This window comes from Cucumis sativus, chromosome 1 (assembly GCF_000004075.3).
Source record: "Cucumis sativus cultivar 9930 chromosome 1, Cucumber_9930_V3, whole genome shotgun sequence".
Lineage (NCBI taxonomy): Eukaryota > Viridiplantae > Streptophyta > Magnoliopsida > Cucurbitales > Cucurbitaceae > Cucumis > Cucumis sativus.
In genome coordinates this window covers 25,504,714-25,521,654 of record NC_026655.2, presented here as the reverse complement: position 1 = coordinate 25,521,654, position 16,941 = coordinate 25,504,714, and the positions used below count along the sequence as shown (strand labels likewise).

General features: G+C 32.4%; 3 protein-coding genes across 4 annotated transcripts; all 3 read right to left on the bottom strand.

Annotated features, from left to right (window-relative positions):
* Window positions 1-28: 28 nt before the first annotated feature.
* Window positions 29-4,245, bottom strand: LOC101207889 (mitochondrial carrier protein CoAc2). Of its 2 annotated transcripts, none has more exons than XM_011661669.2 (7): window positions 3,892-4,245; window positions 1,699-1,779; window positions 1,405-1,612; window positions 1,036-1,162; window positions 747-931; window positions 530-652; window positions 29-452 (listed from the first exon to the last, which is right to left on the bottom strand). In XM_011661669.2, the coding sequence occupies exons 1-7, from the start codon at window positions 3,978-3,980 to the stop codon at window positions 315-317; spliced, it is 951 nt and encodes a 316-aa protein (XP_011659971.1). In that variant the 5' UTR covers window positions 3,981-4,245; the 3' UTR covers window positions 29-314. The 2 variants fall into 2 exon arrangements, with proteins under 2 accessions (XP_011659971.1, XP_004135701.1); XM_004135653.3 differs by having other exon boundaries at window positions 1,699-1,784; window positions 3,892-4,244.
* A 1,732-nt stretch (window positions 4,246-5,977) lies between these two features.
* LOC116402143 (thiamine phosphate phosphatase-like protein) lies at window positions 5,978-8,574 on the bottom strand. Its single transcript, XM_031881211.1, is given in 5 exon segments — window positions 5,978-6,349; window positions 7,113-7,311; window positions 7,975-8,053; window positions 8,056-8,095; window positions 8,287-8,574. Coding segments are annotated over 5 exon segments (735 nt in total). The 5' UTR covers window positions 8,425-8,574; the 3' UTR covers window positions 5,978-6,070.
* A 1,748-nt stretch (window positions 8,575-10,322) lies between these two features.
* Window positions 10,323-14,290, bottom strand: LOC116401810 (protein NDL1-like). Its single transcript, XM_031880401.1, is given in 12 exon segments — window positions 10,323-10,842; window positions 10,956-11,091; window positions 11,176-11,231; window positions 11,389-11,445; window positions 11,546-11,623; window positions 11,707-11,793; window positions 11,874-11,908; window positions 11,911-11,933; window positions 12,021-12,109; window positions 12,218-12,315; window positions 12,439-12,538; window positions 14,047-14,290. Coding segments are annotated over 12 exon segments (1,032 nt in total). The 5' UTR covers window positions 14,107-14,290; the 3' UTR covers window positions 10,323-10,629.
* Window positions 14,291-16,941: the final 2,651 nt, after the last annotated feature.

Below are 16,941 nucleotides of genomic sequence, written 5' to 3'. Positions count from 1 at the left end.
TTCACGTAAGGTCGTACACAATGTAGAATATATGAAGAATCAACTCATATTTTATTAGTTACCTTCAAACCATCAATTGTTTACACAAGACATCCCAGCTAAATGTACACCCTTCCTTGTGCTAATTCTACTTGTTTGACAGTTACCTTGGACTTTTTGGAGACCTAAGAATAACAAATGTTTTTGCCTTGTAACTAGCATGAGCTCTAATGTCTAAACAGGCTGAAAGAATGCATATACAAATAATAACAAGGCTAACATAATGAATTCTGATACTAGAATATGGCATGTTTTGAATGGGAAAAGAATACTTGTTATGTATTAAGAGAGGACGATTGGATGTTTCTTTTATTTGTTACCACTTCTACCACAGCTTCATCTCGGGATGGAACTCTTAAGTATGTTTTCATTACATCATATACAGTAAACCCAATTGCTACTGATGGAACAACCTGAAACATACACAACTTAGCTTAGACACTAAACTACAAATGTGGAAGGAGATTAAGTAAAGGAATTGATTTCTCACCTTCAAGTAGTTGATGCTTAGACCTGAAAACAGCTGTTTAAAACCTTGTTTTCTAGCTATCAAAGAAAGGGTTTCAAATGTTCCCATCATCTCTGTATTGTTGGATGCTAGTAGACGTTGAACCTGTTTGGGCGAATTTCACACATAGCTCCATATTAGTTCAGAATTCAAACATTTTAATATATTTCTTCCATGTATTTTGGTGCAACTTTATTACCTGCATTTGTCTCCTAACCACATCAAGAGGATATGTAAAGGTCTGGCCTAACAGACCCGCAACCGATCCACATACCAGCTTGACCATAATATTTTTCTTTTGTTCCTCCGGCACATGCCGCTTCATCTCTTCATAGAAGTAGAACTTCAAACCAGCATATGGAAAAATCCCGTAAAGTGATGGGGCTGGCAACGAAAGTTGAGTATTAATTGGAAAACTCGCAAAGTGAAAAGTAAGTCCCAGAAAAGTAGATTGCCAAAAGTTATATAAGCAAATTGGAAATGCATACCAACACCACGGTAGAGACCTCTAAGTCCAGCCTCCTTAAAAGTTTTTGAGAAACAATCAGAAATCCCTCTATATACATGCTCGGGGACTACTAGCCCATGAATACTTGACTTTGACGGAGCAACAACCTGCACTATCAGTATCAGATCTAATTAGATTGGAATGTTCACACAGGAAGGTAGTGTGTAAGGAGAAATCCATATATTTATTCACGGCAAAGTTCAATGATACTACTCTTTTCATATTCAATTCTGGCGGGAGCAAGACTATCGCATCTAAAGATAGCTTTCATGAATCTAGTTATAATGAAGTTTACAATTTTGTATACGTTTTTGTTTTGGGAAGGGACGCTTATGTTTTTAGTCTTCACCTGGAATGCTAACTTAGTCCGAACCAAGTCCAGAGGATAGGTAAAAATCACGGCAGTTCCTCCAGCAAATGATCCTGCCAAAAGATCAAGTACGGGGCCTCTATTAAAATTTGGAAAAGAAAGGATAATCCATCTTCGATATTGTTCATAAGCCATGTAATGCAGCGCTGCATAAGGAACAATCCGAGCGACACTAGCACCGTTGCCTCTGTGATCAAATCCACTAATATGTCATTTGTTGGGGGAGGGGTGGGGCCTCAGCTCAAAAAAAATTATAGCACTTTATGTACCCACCTGTAGAAACCCAGAAAACCTTCAGTCTTAGAAATCTTCTTGATAGATCCAAGTAGTCCTATGCTTTGATACTCTGCTCTTCTGGTCTAACAAGTTGAAAAATAAGTACAGATGTTAACTTCTAGGAAAATACTTCACCGTGAAAAAGAAAAAATGGGTGGACTTCAGAATCATATATCGAAGATCAAATCTTAACCTTATTTAAAATATAACAAAAACATCTACATCCAAAAACGAAAATGATAAAAAGTGCTTAACAGCTGGTTAATTCCACAGTACATGCTTTGGAAAGGGAAATTCATGCTTGAAAAATCTGGGGGGAAACTTTGCTTAAACAAATTGAAAAAGAAAGAACTGCATTAAATATGAACAGTGTATACTAGATGGTTAATCCTATATTTATTATGAAAATGAGATGAGCAAAACTGATATACCAATATTAACTGAGAATGAACAAGAAAATCAAAGATTTTAGCTGTGGAGAAAATCAAAGACTTTAGTTGTGGAGAAAATCAAAGACTTTAGTTGTGGGATAGACATATAGTTAATGCCCTTCATTCTCATTGCCAATGCAACCATAACTGCGAGAAGTTACAAAAGCACGGGGACCGATTCGTCAATTGACTTTGAGAAGGCGTATGATGGTGTGGAGAAGGATAATATTGGCTTTGTTCTTTAAAAGAAGGGTTTTGAGACTAAATGTAAACTTTTGCTCTATAACTGTTCTTGATCAGCAGATTTTTCTACATTATCAATGAAAAATAAAGATCCACTTTTAGGCTTCTCAAAACATATACAACAGAAACCTACTTCCTCATTTTCTTTTTATGTTGGGTCGATCTTTAGATAGAATAAGAGGCAGATCTTGAAAAACTAATCCGCACTATTTAGTTATACTCAGTTTGCTCCGGTAACTTTTGGAAATACTCTTTCAAAATTACTGCCAACTAAAGCATTTTTTTTCCTAATCTCACAGGGCGTTTATCCTCTTTTAGTTAATCGTACCTTTCCATATCTTCAATGAAAAGTGGTTTGTTTCTCGAAGAAAAAAAGAGAATGGTGCTCTCTTTCATTTTAGAATCCTTGGGGAATTCCCTTGAAAGCCCTGAGTTTAGAATCAAAGCTTTGGCATCCAGACCCTAGGGGTCCTCCAGTAAATCGATGAATAACACTTTGGTAGGTAGATCAAAATCCATTTCTCAAGGAAAGGCCAAGCTTCTTTAGAATCCGAAGAATCTAAAGAAAGTCAAGTACTTCATTTGGAAGACAACACTAAAGGTATGCTAGAGGATTTCTCTCTTCCTTTTCTTGATTTCTCAACCTCTAAATATGTGAGCTGTGTGAATTATATAGCCTTGAGATCCAAATCATTTTTTCCTTTCATATCACTTGACAATAATTCTTTAGGAGAAACGTTGGATTTATCTAATAGATAGATACCTCAAATATTTCCTTAGAGCAAGATTTTATCAATCAACTCTGTATTTTCCATTTTATGTCACTGATGGTTCTTTAGGTACAGAAACCTTTATAGATGTTAAAGAAGAGAAAATTGCTAATAAAAATTTCCTCCAGATATTCCACTAATAAGGTAGAGTTTAAGCCATTATTTTTCACTTCAGCCAATTTAAAAGAGTCTCCATGTAATCTCATTGGTCCTAGACTTGAGCTCCCCTCATTTTGAGCATCTTTTACTTTATTACCTAAGATTGAAGTTTCTTTGTCATTCAAGAACAAAACAAACAAAAAGGATTCATAATAGCCAGTGGGGAATTCTATTCCCATGTATTAAGTAAAATGCAATGAAGTTATGGACTCCAAAGCATCTTGCTTTTTCCAAAATCAGAACTGAAAAAAAATTAATGGGAGTTGCATCTTTTACTGATCTATAAGAAACCCATTATTCCTGGTAAATTAAAAGTTAAATTCCAAAAAAAAACATGCACCACAACATCTCTCATTCTTGTAGAATCTCATTCTAATTTCCAAGAGAGAACAAAGAATAAGTAAAAGAAAACATACATTCATGAACTCCAAAGCCAAATACCTCAAGAGACACCCATTATGCAACTAATTTCGAAACACTAGAGAATTGAGCTCGATTCCCAAAAAAGTCACAATTGAATCACTTACAAGACGAGATTAAGAAAGAAAAAAAACACGATCAAGCAAACAAAAACGAAGAAAAATCACCTGGAATAAAATCTTGACACGCTCAAGTGGAGCGACGACGGTCTTGGCAATTCCACCGGCGAGGCCACCGGCAACCAGTTCCTTGGCATATTGAGGCATGGATTCTATGACTCCATCCATGATCATACCCACTTCTCTTTCGTCTCTCTTTTTCGCCATTGATCAGCAAGTTTGGTAGGAGAAAAAGAGAGATCAAAGAGGGAAAGAGTGTTGGAGAATTGATTTGGGTATGATCAAAACAGTTGGTTATGGAAGAAGAGGAAGGAAGCGTTTGTGAATTTGGTTCATGCCATGGCTGTAAATCGGAGACCGGTCAAAGAAGGAGTCCAAAGTTTTTTTTTGTTTTTCAATCCATTTGTTTATTTCTTATGCTAACACCTAAATTACAAAATGTAACTTTCTTTTTCTCCCTAAAAATAGCGAATTTTAAAAAATATTTACGAACTATAGTAAAATTTAGATTTTATAAATAACAAATATTTAATAGCTAGTGATATTCTTGTATTGGTGACACCGATAAAGAGTAATAGAAGTGGGCTATAATTGATAAAATTAAAAAAATTTATTAAATATTTTAATTTACTTTCTAACTTTTTAAAATGCCCATTTCTTGCCATTATTTTTTGAATTATTGTAAATAGAAAAACAGTTGAAAATATTTACAAAAATATAAGAAAAAAAAAAGAGCATATTTTGCTATATATATCAAATATTTTGAATCTAAATGTTACATGGTCCTTTTTATACCTCTAAAATATTTTTGTTCATTTTACTATATTTGAAAATGTTATTTTTCTTTATTCGACTACTTTTAAATATAGTAAAATATCAAGATAGTTTGCAATAAACCAAAATAGACTATTATTTATGTCTATCATGAAAATAGTTCACGATAGATTATTACTTGTATCTAACAATAGACACATATAGTAGTCTATATCGATCACTTTCGTTTATCACAAATAGATTAGGCTATTATACTGTATTTTGTAAATATTTTTAATTTTTTTTGAGTAATATATATATGAAAAGTTGCATTACTTTAAAAATAAATGGTAATAAGTAGCAATCAAGTATAGGAAGCATAGAAAGTTGTTTAAAAGTAATACAAAAAGAGAGTTGTTTATTTTTATTAGTAAAAACATAATTTTGGATAACTTATTGTTGTGAATAACTAAATTACACCTTTTTCCTCCTTAAAGAAATAAATGCCATAAGTAGGCATTTCAAATACAAGATTATAACCTTCACTTTATATCAAAGACTACTTTTTCAAATAAAAAAAAACAACCCATATTATATAGTAATTTGTTTTTTAAAAGAATTGTCAAAAGAGCATAATATGAGTTGGGTTTGCAAATTTCTCTTTTGCTTTGACACCCAACTTAACTTTATGCTATATGTTATGTTATAAAAGAAATGGAAGAAAGAATGGAATCTTAGAGAAGATAGAGAAGATAGAGAAGGAGAAAGGTACCAAAAGAAAAGATATCCTCTTTATCCTCTTTATTTACGAATGCATTCTCATTACTTTTCCATTCTCTCACGTAATTCTTAACTAATCGTTGATAGATAATTAAAAATTTCTATCATCGTTAAAGTTCAAAATTTTGTCATAACTTTTAAATATTTTAATTTATTTTACTATTTTTGAAAATATCCCTTCAACTTTAATCCTATGCCTAATGATACTAAACCATTTTGATATTTCTAAGATTTATGAACCTATTGGATATAGAATTGCAAGTTTAATGTCTTATTAGATACAAAATTTAGTTTTTATCACAACGGTAATCACAAAAGAATATGGTAAATTTTTACACTATGAGAAAGCAATATATTAGTTTTGCTGTCAAATATTTGTCACTTTCGTTCGTTTGAGCCAGATAAGCCATAAAAAGATTTTGAGAAAGCAATTGCATGTCTCTTTTTCCTATATGAAAGGTTGATCAATGACAAAGGATCAACCGATCATTGAGAATGATCGTGTGTCTAATAGATTTGTTTATTTAAACTAAAAAATAGAACTAAAATATCAGCAAAATGTAACTAAGATTTTCTCATAGTGAGAAAAAGACAGCAAAGATTAAATCTGCAAAGTTATGGCTGCATTAATAAAGATTTTATTCCCACGACAATATGATTGAATATAAGCAACCAAAGAGCAATTTCCACTAAATTAAACTACCTCTGGATTGCATAATTGAATTTTTTTGATATCCAAAATGTTTAATAAGATCTTCTCCAGCTCTTTCCCATCACTCCATTCATGGATCTTAGCCTTTACAATTGTTTGATTGGAGTTTATGCGATCTGAGAGAGGATAGAGCTTCCTAGGCATCACGTGATCTCCTTCTTGAAGCCTTAGGGTTGGACAATAATCACCCCCTCCATCTCCAATGTATATGAATTCGTTTTTTTCCCCTTTCGATGCTCGGATTTGATCGACTACAAGGCCCTGCAACAGAATCCGCAGTTTGATCTCATAAGTTTATTCAACAAATCCCATGCCCACATACAAAGCAAAAGCACGACGAATAGAAATGCAATCCCCTCAGAAACATAAAATATCAAGTTAATAACAACAGAATCAATTACAATACAAACACTGAAAAACAATATAAAAAGCAACATCATAAATATTGAAATACAATGGTCAACAGAATAGAAAAATCGTTCAAAGAAGAAGAATATTAGATGGGGAAGTATGAAGATAAATGAAGAACTCCATCAAATTGTTGAAGATTCATCGGTTTGGTTTATTATTTTTATTATTAGCATTAGTATTAGTATTTTCTTTTAGTTTTAGGCTAGGTGGACTTGTTGAATAGGTTGCTTAGGTTTAGGTTGTGTTAGTGTAGTTGTGTTGCCTGATCTAACCTTGTAATTTAACCGACTTGAAAAGGAACCTAATTTAACAAGACAAAGCAAAGCAGCAAAAATATGTTCTCAGGATCTCCACAATATGGCATTAGAACTCAAGAAAACAAAAGGAGGTCTTCATCTTTATTATATAAGAAACACATTGTCCTCTCCAGATTCATACATTGCAAGGTTGTAGTATATATCCTATCCTAAAGCTCATACCTTAAAATGGAAAAGCTTATTTTACACAGCAGCTAAAGAACTTTCTTAATCAGCAGAGCAATTAAACTGGAACTTTCAATCATACAGCAAGATCTATAAATGCAGGATTAGGAACTGAGTAACCTAACAAATACCTTACACATATTTGATGGGCACAAATTGCAGCCATGAGGAGATGATTCATCATGATATGGTGAAATTCTAAGCCTTCCTTTTCCATCAACAAAGGTAGGATTTGTGTTGATAGTGGAAAAGCATCCCAACACACCATGATGTTCTAAGATTGTCTCAATGAAAAACTGATTTGCATCACTAATTATCCTTAAGTCACACCTGAGATAATATCAATCCCATGTCCTTCCAGTTAGTCATTAAAACACTTCTAAGCAATGTCATGGACAATCTATAAAAGAGTGATTTTGAAATTGTTTTTTTTTTTTCTTTCAACAACATTCACTAAGAAAAAAATGTAAAGAATACAAAAACATGCAAAAAACAAACTAACAAAAAATGGGCTCTCTCTATAAAAAGAGACTCCCAACTGTGCAAAATAGTGTCTATAGAATAAATACGAAAGGTCTTCAAAATTAAATCGTACAAAAAAATGTGAAAGCGAACGAGGGGCCAAATCTCCGAACAATCCCTATACACTCCCCTAAACACCCTACGAATCCATTCACCCTACAAAACCTATAAGATTTCACAAGCCAAAAAGGAAAAGAAAAAAAATCCTTCTCCCCAAAAGATGGATTGAGGAGGAACTCTTTGATTGTAGCACTAGCGACTATGTGACAAGCAAAATCAATCTTGATGGCATTTGGTTGTTTCTTTTAATCATTTCAATGGTATAAAAACTACATTTAAAAAGTGTAAAACCAAGCATTGAAATGATTAAAAACATGTTCAAGAGTGGTTCTTGAAACATGACAAAACAAAATCACTCTCAAAGATGCCCTTAGACCATCAATTTAATCATAAACAAATACGAAAAGTTACCCAGCATCATGAGCTGATCTAATAGCAGCAATAATTCGTGGATGCAATGCAGCACCTTCCAAACACTTTGCAATATCCCCATAGTTCTTCCTTGTGATTGGAGCTCCACTATCAAGGTATCCTATCAAAATCAATCCCAGCAATCCACAGCCAAAGTAGAATTAAACATAAAAAATCTCAAAATTCCTTGCTAATAACATGTAGAAATAAAAACAATTCTTCATTTCCCTAATTCCATCTAAACCATAGCAATCAATGAATTGAAAATTGAAGTGCAGAGACAGTAGAAAAAGTAAAATGCAAATTACAAACCATGAGAGAGTTCCACGCCAAGGAAGAGTAGAGCTTGTTGAAGAGATTTGTAAGACCCATTTGAGTCACCACCAAATTATCGCTGTCCCCATCAATGATCGTCCGATCAAAGTCGAAAACTATGGTAATCCCAGCCATCTCGGCCACCGCAAACGGTCCAGAAACTTAAACCGGATGCGCAGCGATCCAAGAGGTCGTTTCCACCTTCAAGTCAGCCGCCGGCGATGAAACCCGACGGCCGCCAATAAATCGGAAAAATAATTGAAGTAAAATTCGAAGCCTTTAAATAATATAAATTCTTTAATAAAACAATTCATATTAAAGCGAAGATTATAAAGTAATTTTAGATTAATTAATTGAAAGATTTTTAAAAATAGAAAAATTTACAAACTGTACAACCAAATTTTAATCCAAATCCAAAATAGATAATTAAGTTTTTAAGCTAAGCCCAAAATATCCATATTTGGAATTAAGAAATTTTAGACTAACATTAAGTTCATACTTTTCAACTTTATTAAACATATTTATACTACTCACATATTTTTTTATATTTGCAGTTTATTTAAAATAAAATTATTAAAACTATTTATAGATACAGTTATATATATATATTTTTTTTCATTTTGTTATATTAGAAAACAATGGGGTAAAATTGCTTTTTAAATTTTAAAAAAAATGAACCAACCATATATTCAATTATGAAATAAAATTGGCCAATGGACATTAGACTTTGTCAAACTTTCAAATTCAATTCACCTTTTCAAAAAAGCAATTAAATTTGCACATGCAAATGCAATGCAATGAAGCTTTCCTCTTCCAACCAACATATTCAATCCCTAACCAACATTTATTTAGTTAACTTTATTAAATATGTGAACCTCTCGATATCAATTCAAATACCCAACAGGTACTTACGTGTATATTAATAACTACAAAGTTTGTTGTTCGAATTTCTTTCTTTACATCTACTTGTTGTACGAAAAAGAAAAAAAATCAATTTAAATGAACTTTTTTTATCTTAAAAGTGAGTTTAGTTCAACGATAATTTGATTTTCTACTTCATAGTTGTTGTACACAAAATGCGAAAAACTTTAATTACTTAAGTCATGTTTGGTAACCATTTCGTTTCAAAATAAGTAAACCAAAAAAAAAAAAAACTAATACAACGTAGAATCAAACCGATCAAAAGGCGAACAATTAATCTTGCCCTTTATTGGACTTTGACCTAGTTCCCTAATTTATAAAATCGATCCGTTCAGTTTGAGTCTCACTTGTCTCCAAAATCTAACCAAACATCCCTGAAAAGAATTGTAATTAATTTTTAAGTTAAATGACAAATTTAATAATGATAAGACATTGATAAACTTCTGTCAATATCATTAAGCATATTGATAGACACTTATGTGAATATCTACTAGGAGTGTTTATCAATAACTTTGTTATAATTTGTAAATATTCTTAAAAAATTACACACAAAAATTAGAAAATTAGAAGTTGATGATAATGGAAGTAACAAGGTTGGATGATTGGTGTGATGAGCATATAAAGAGTCAAATGAGTAAAAGAGAATAAATGAAGAATAAGGAAAAGAAGGGAAGGGGGAGCGGTGCACATGAATGTTGGTTGTTTCTTTTGGTTACACAATTGGTTTGTGTTATTAAATAGATAGCGGGAATCACGCTAAATATTTTATGCATACAATTCCTCATTCCGTGAATCCCAGCTAAGCCCTTTTCAATCATTCTCTCTTTTTCAATACAGTGGAGGGCGTGGGGCCAAAAAGAATATGATAATAATACTACTATTGTTTACAACAAGCCAACAGCTCAGTTCAACATCATTGATAAATAAGTATATTGGTCAGATTGAAAGTCAGTGGTTAGCAGAAAAACTAGATATTAATCAAAACCAACTAAGAGTATAACATTTTGAAGCTTGAGAATCAAATAGAAACCAACAAAAATGTATATCTTCCCCCAAAGAGAAGGTACACCATGTTTAGAATAATAAGTAGGAGCAGGAGCAGCAAGGCAGAATTCAAGATCATTGATAAATATTTTAATATATTTGGTCAGAGTGAAGAATATACGAATCCACAGAGTTCAAGAATATGATCTCTTTTATGTCTGATGACTACAAAAGAATGAATGTGTATCTCCCTATTAGTTATTTACCCATCATTGTGAATACCCTTTTTTTTTTCTCTCCCCCTATCTACACAAACGCTCCTTTCAACAAATCAAAAATCTGGAAAAGAAAAACTTACAGACAGACAGAGTTTTGAATCACAAGCAAACCATAGCCTCCTCTCTTCTTTTCCAATTCTACATGTCCTTGTGACGTTTAAGAAATGCGCGTTTTTATTGGTTTTAGCTTTAATCCCATGCTTTCTGGAGAAAGAAGCTCTGGGGAGATACAAGATGGACTTAATGGACTCCGTGGACTATCACTGAACTGGCATGGCCTATATAATCCATACCCCATGAAGAAGTACTCCATCGGTATCAACATTGCGTGTGGCTGCTCTTCGGTTACCATCGATCCACAAGCTTGGACCTGTGTGAACCAACCGTTGAGTTAATTAGTTAACAAAGCCTACACAGTTGCTTCTGCATCGCACACATTCCGTGCTGAAAGGAAGGTTATTTTTGTTCTTTTGATTGTCATACCTCAACCAAGGCACTATATCTTCTATCCAATTTTGATATCATATGGAGTGCTTCAGAATGGAAAGGTGAGCTATCCCCGACGAAAATGAGAGTACGACACCGGAGCCTTTTTAACCCTTCAGTAATGTCTGGTCTTCTGCAAAAGGGGAATAAATGTTGCAAATTTAACATATATGTTGACAAGAGGAAAAGAATAGTTAAGATAGGAAAACCATTTTACCTATTAATGGCTTGGAGGAACCTCAAAACATTGTTGCTCTGTCTCTCATCAAGTAGCTGACACAACAAATAAACCATCTTTATCAAACCAAACGCAAAGTTTGAAGAACCAACAACAACAAGAAGTTTGCCCAACAGAATGAAACATGAGAGACAAACTAGTTTTAGACAATATGAAACTCTCAGAGTTGAATGATTGACATAAAGAACATACTTTTCTACATGCTTGAACTATATCAGACTCTGCAACTTCTGCACTACCACGGACCTCCTGTTGCACGTAATAACAATTTCATGAACCCAGTCAACAACAAGAGTATAAAAGACGAACACAGAAAAAGAAAATTCTCAAAGAATGGAAACTATATTACCTTACTGAAGTACCGCTGAAGCAAGCACTCTTTCAACAAACCGCACATGCCATAGAAGTACAACAAGTTTGACATTACCTGCAATTTACAAGGGATGTGTGATATATAACATCTATCAAAACTTGAGTGTATTGGAGTGTAAGAAATGATGAAAAGACTACCTTATTATAGAACCATTCGGACCAAGAGGGCGACTTGCATAAGGGGGATATAAGAATTAAACCAAGAACTCGCTCTCTATACTTCAACTGTAAAATAATAAATTGGTCAAAACCAAGAAAAACTTTGATTTCATGATTCAATAAATTTTATGATACAATGAACGTACAGCAAAAAGACTAAGAATGTAAGCGCCAGCTGTTACCCCATGCACATCACCGCACCGAGTCTGTAATAGATATAACCCAGTGATAAGTCAGCTATATAATCTTTTATCTCATATTCAATAGTGAAGGAGAGGGACAAGTGTACTTACCCAAAATAGTTGAGAACCTCAAGGATTTGATCTGCTAAATCATCGGCAGAGGGTGAAGGATCATCCTCACAAATCTCAGCAGCTCCTAACTGCAAGAACTCTTGGTAAAGTTCCAAAAAGGAAACTATGTGAATATAGTATTCAGGAGCAGGCCCAAAGTTATCCATGACACAAATTTACTCAACAATAATACAGACCTCATGTCCAGGAGGGCTGATATGGTAGATGCAAAAGTTATGAAGTAGCAACGAAGCTGCTTCTGGGAAAAAGAATAATCCTTGAAAACATGACATATCTGCAAGAACTCAGGGCAAAGGCACCACTTAAAAGTTATCTCACATAATTAATATAACAAGAAACCAAATATATAAAATATCACCACCAAAATCATAACATAAATATAACACCAAGCACTTACGATTTAGAGCCAAATCGGGATAAGTAATAAGTGGCGGCTTATCTTGGTCTCCACAGACTATTACAGACACAGAACCCTGGCCAGTTCGTACATGATGCTCCTGAGAATAACATGAGTGGCATGTATTAAGTCAGTAAGATGACGTGTAAGAAGTAATGGGGGAAATGAAACACTCAAATCAAGAAGAACATCGATACGAAACATTCTCGTAGTTGTCCATTGTTCTAATCACATATTATTTCCATATGAGCTATGGATGAGTAAAAAGGAAGCCTTTGAGGAAAGAATAATGTTCAACTAGCCAACATTTCCAGCCAAGTATATCTGTAAAGAACAGTCCAAGTGCATTTCCTTTCAAGATGCCCAAGCTAACTTGTCCATTCAACTTAGTATAAACTTTATAAAAGTAGTGCGCATAACAAATTTATTGCTCAGCATTTAAATTATCAACAGCTTAAAAAAATTATGACAACAGCCAAGATAAACAAGCAACTACCCCTGTCAATACAAATAAAGTTCCATTACAAAAAGAAGAAAAGAAGCAGAAAAGTAGGCAAAGGTATGGTTTATTCAGTAGACTGCAATTTGCTTTTATCAACGAGCAGTACCACAATTACAAGGGATGAATATAACAACGAATAAAATAAAAAACCATAGAATAAGAAAAAGGTCAAAAAGTAGAAACAATCTTAATCTACAAAAGAAACTTAAAAATAAAATACCACCAGAGCAAGAATAAGAAGGAAAAAAATGGAAAATATATCTAACAAACAACAACGTGTACATAAGCCATTGATAACTGGAAAGTTCAAACGAACAATCAATATATACCCCAAACAGAACAATTAAAGATCATTAAAAAGCACAAACTAAAGATAAATAAGATGTCTCCAATCCGTTGTAACCATCATTAAAAGCTCGACCAGGTGAAAACCCTTTGATCAAAAGAGGTAAAGAAAAATTGAATACGAAATTGAACATAATAAAACCCAAAAAAGAGAACATAACAATTAGGATCAGAAAATAAAAAAGAACCCCAAAAGCCAGAAATAGGAAATGCACAAAGCCCATCGTTATCACATCTTGCATTTAAAAACAAAGCAGGGATAAAACACCAATCCCTGAATCAAGAAAGTAACCTCAAAACCAAACCCATTAAGTAGCTAATTAATGAACTTTTGGGAAAAAGGTTTGAACTTAATTATTAATAACTTCCAAAAAATGGAAAATTCTTAGTCAATCAAGCCACAGAAATGAACCAGATCGGAATGGGGAAAAGAAACACAAGAGTAGAAAAAGTTATAATCCCCGAAATAATTTCCTACTTTTTTCTTCTTCTTCACATCCAAACAAACCTATAGAATGCCATAAGACATTTCACCAATAATGAGAATCCCCAACCCCACAACACAACCAAAAAAAAAAAAAAACAGGACATTTACCCAATCAAATCAGCAATAACAACAACAAAAAAAAAAAAAAAAAAACCAACCAACAAAAAAGAAAAGAAAACCCCGATTCAAGTACACCACAAACAAATGCATCAAAGAAAAACCCAGATGACAAAATGGAAGAAATTAATTAACTCTTAGAGAAAAGAAAAGAAACCTTGCCGCCGAGATAGATCTTCTCCATGTCGACGGAAACAGAGTCATTAGAATCTGCCATGGCCGTAGCTCTATGTCCGTTGAATAGCGCTACCACCAAAACAGCCGGACGCTGTCGCAGACGGAGAAGGGTCTCTCTCTTTTGATTTTACTCTCGTCTCTCGTCTTCCAGAATTATAGGCTTTGGCTTCGTTGGCTTATATACAAAGCGATTCTTTCTCTTTCTCTTTCTCTCTGTCTGTTTTAATAATAAAACTCTTTTTTCTTTCTGTATTTTTCTTTTCTCTCTCTCTATCTCTTTTATCTTTCTTTTTTTTTATATATAATTATTATTATGTTTCCAACGGGTAAGAGTTAACCTACGGTTAATGTCCACCGATGGTCGTAGACCTTTCGCACCAACTGAAATTAACCCCTTAACCGTAGTCAAAATTTTGCCACCTCAGCTTCTAATATACCTAAACGGATACATTCTTCAACTTCCCTCTAAACGACGCCATTTTGATGCCCCCGAAACGCCAGGTTAATGTATTTAAAACGACACCAAACATTTACTATGTGTTCCCATCAAGATGATAATAGGTTGATTTAACCCAAATAATATAAATTAAATATAACAATTTCATTTAAATTATTAATATGTACCAACAAAATTAAATTTATAAATATAGCCAAATTTGAGAGTCTATCAACTGATATATCACAAGAGTTTATTATACGTAATATGTTATTAGACACTCAATTATTATCTCTAAAATTGACATCGAGCTAAAAAAATTCTTATTTTTGATAATTTGACATGAATGATCTTGAGTTAATCTATTATATAAATTTAAAGTATTTATGTGTCTATAAATCGTTTGAAACATAATTTTCTAACGTGAAACGGATCAAATGAAGTAGGGTATGTTTATTTGTAATTTTAAATGTTCTTAATTAAACAAAATGAAGTACGATATCGAATCCATTTTTTTAAGGATGAATTTAAGGTGATATAAGAAAAAAATGTGATTAGAGTATATACAGCAAAATATAAGAAATGTACACTGTGAGAAAATTTAAAATTAAAAATTCTCGTTGGTCCTTTTTAATATAGTAAAGATAAAAATATAATACAACAAATACGCATTGTTACAAATAGATATATTATTTAACAATAATAAGATATACGTTTAGATTTTATACTATCATTGTTATGTTATTGAATCATTGGTGAATGAATATAAGAAACTTAGTGTAGGAGAGGTGGAGTAAAAGATATATAAAATGATTTTTGTATAGATATATGTGATCATATATTCTAAAGTGAAATAAATTAATAAAAATGGGTTGGCATTAGGGAGAGAAAAAAGAATCATACTTATTCGAACAAGTATGGTATATATTTCGATTATCGATCATGAAAGAGAAATATCGAGAATACAAAATTGATTCTTCTCTTTACGTTATAATCTGACCTTTGTTTATATCAAACAATCGAAACACGATTGAAATGTTAACATCAACGATATTTTTATCCTTAATTTAGATACTTTATTAATGTATTTGTTAAAATATAAGTTTAGTTTTTGTAATTTTTTTGGGTATATTAAGTTTTTCGAACATAGGAAAATAGTTTCATACAAAATTTAAAACCTAATTTTCGGTTTACTAATTATAATTTTACTATTTAAAAAAATGATATTGAAAGGCATACAAAAAAAGTAATCAATTCTCTAACATCATAATAATAATATTGCACAAAAACATATATCTATTAGTGATAGTTGTTGAGTATAAGTCACCAACCTTCACGCACACAAAAAATATCGTCAACTTAAATATATGTTTAAAAAATGATGATAAGTTATATAATTCAAAAGTCATTGAAGAATAAGGGTTGATCTGTTTCTTTTTCCAAGAAATAGCTCGTAATACTAAAATAAATTATTATATTATATGTACGGAATTAAATGTATAAATAACCTCAAAAAAGTATTTGAGGATTTTTTTGGTTCTTTAGTTTTAATTTCAATAATGGTTTTTTCCGTTGTTCTTTGTATCTATATACATAGTTTTCTTGGTTTGACCTTCAAACAGAGATCCATAAAAGTAGAACGATCAGCAACATGTAGAGTCATGAAAAACATTGTAGAAAGAGAGAGATGATTATTTTGATCACTAAGTTAAAATAGTCATTACCTCTCGTTCTCTTAACATACATCTCAAACCGACGATTTATTCCAATAGCCTCAAATACTTTACTTTTTAAAGAAAAAACCCTAAGCCCCAAACACTTGGTTAATTATTAACATATCACTAAAATAGTTTAAATATTTTTTAATTTAGTAAAAATGAAGCTTGAAAAAACTAAGATCGATAGAGAATACTATTGAACATTGAACAAAAGAGACCTACACTAAATCTGTCGGTACCTAAACCACTGAATTCATTCAAAAGCACCAGACGTCCAGTCTTCTCTTTCTTTTTTGGAAAGGAAACCCTAAATCCCCAACACCATATTAATGATTAAATCTATAAATTAAATAAACATTTTTTCAAAAAATAAAAATGAGTGTATAAAATTTGTAAAAAAAGACGAAATGAAATGATGAGGTGGGGGTGGGGCCGAAGAAAATGTGTTTGACTAAAAGGTGATTGGTGTCATAGTGATGCATACACCTGGCATTGGATGCTCTTTTTGTGGGTTCCACGTGGACCATATAAACACCCTTTGTGATGTAGCTACTGATTACGTGTACAAACCAAGTCCTTTCAACTTTATATATATATATATAAACAAAATAAAATAAGAAAAATAAGAAAATGAGAGAGATTGCTTGCCTTTCATCAGACTCAATTATTATTAATCATACCCATTTTAATCATGTTTTTATTTTAATTTCACTCATATTTT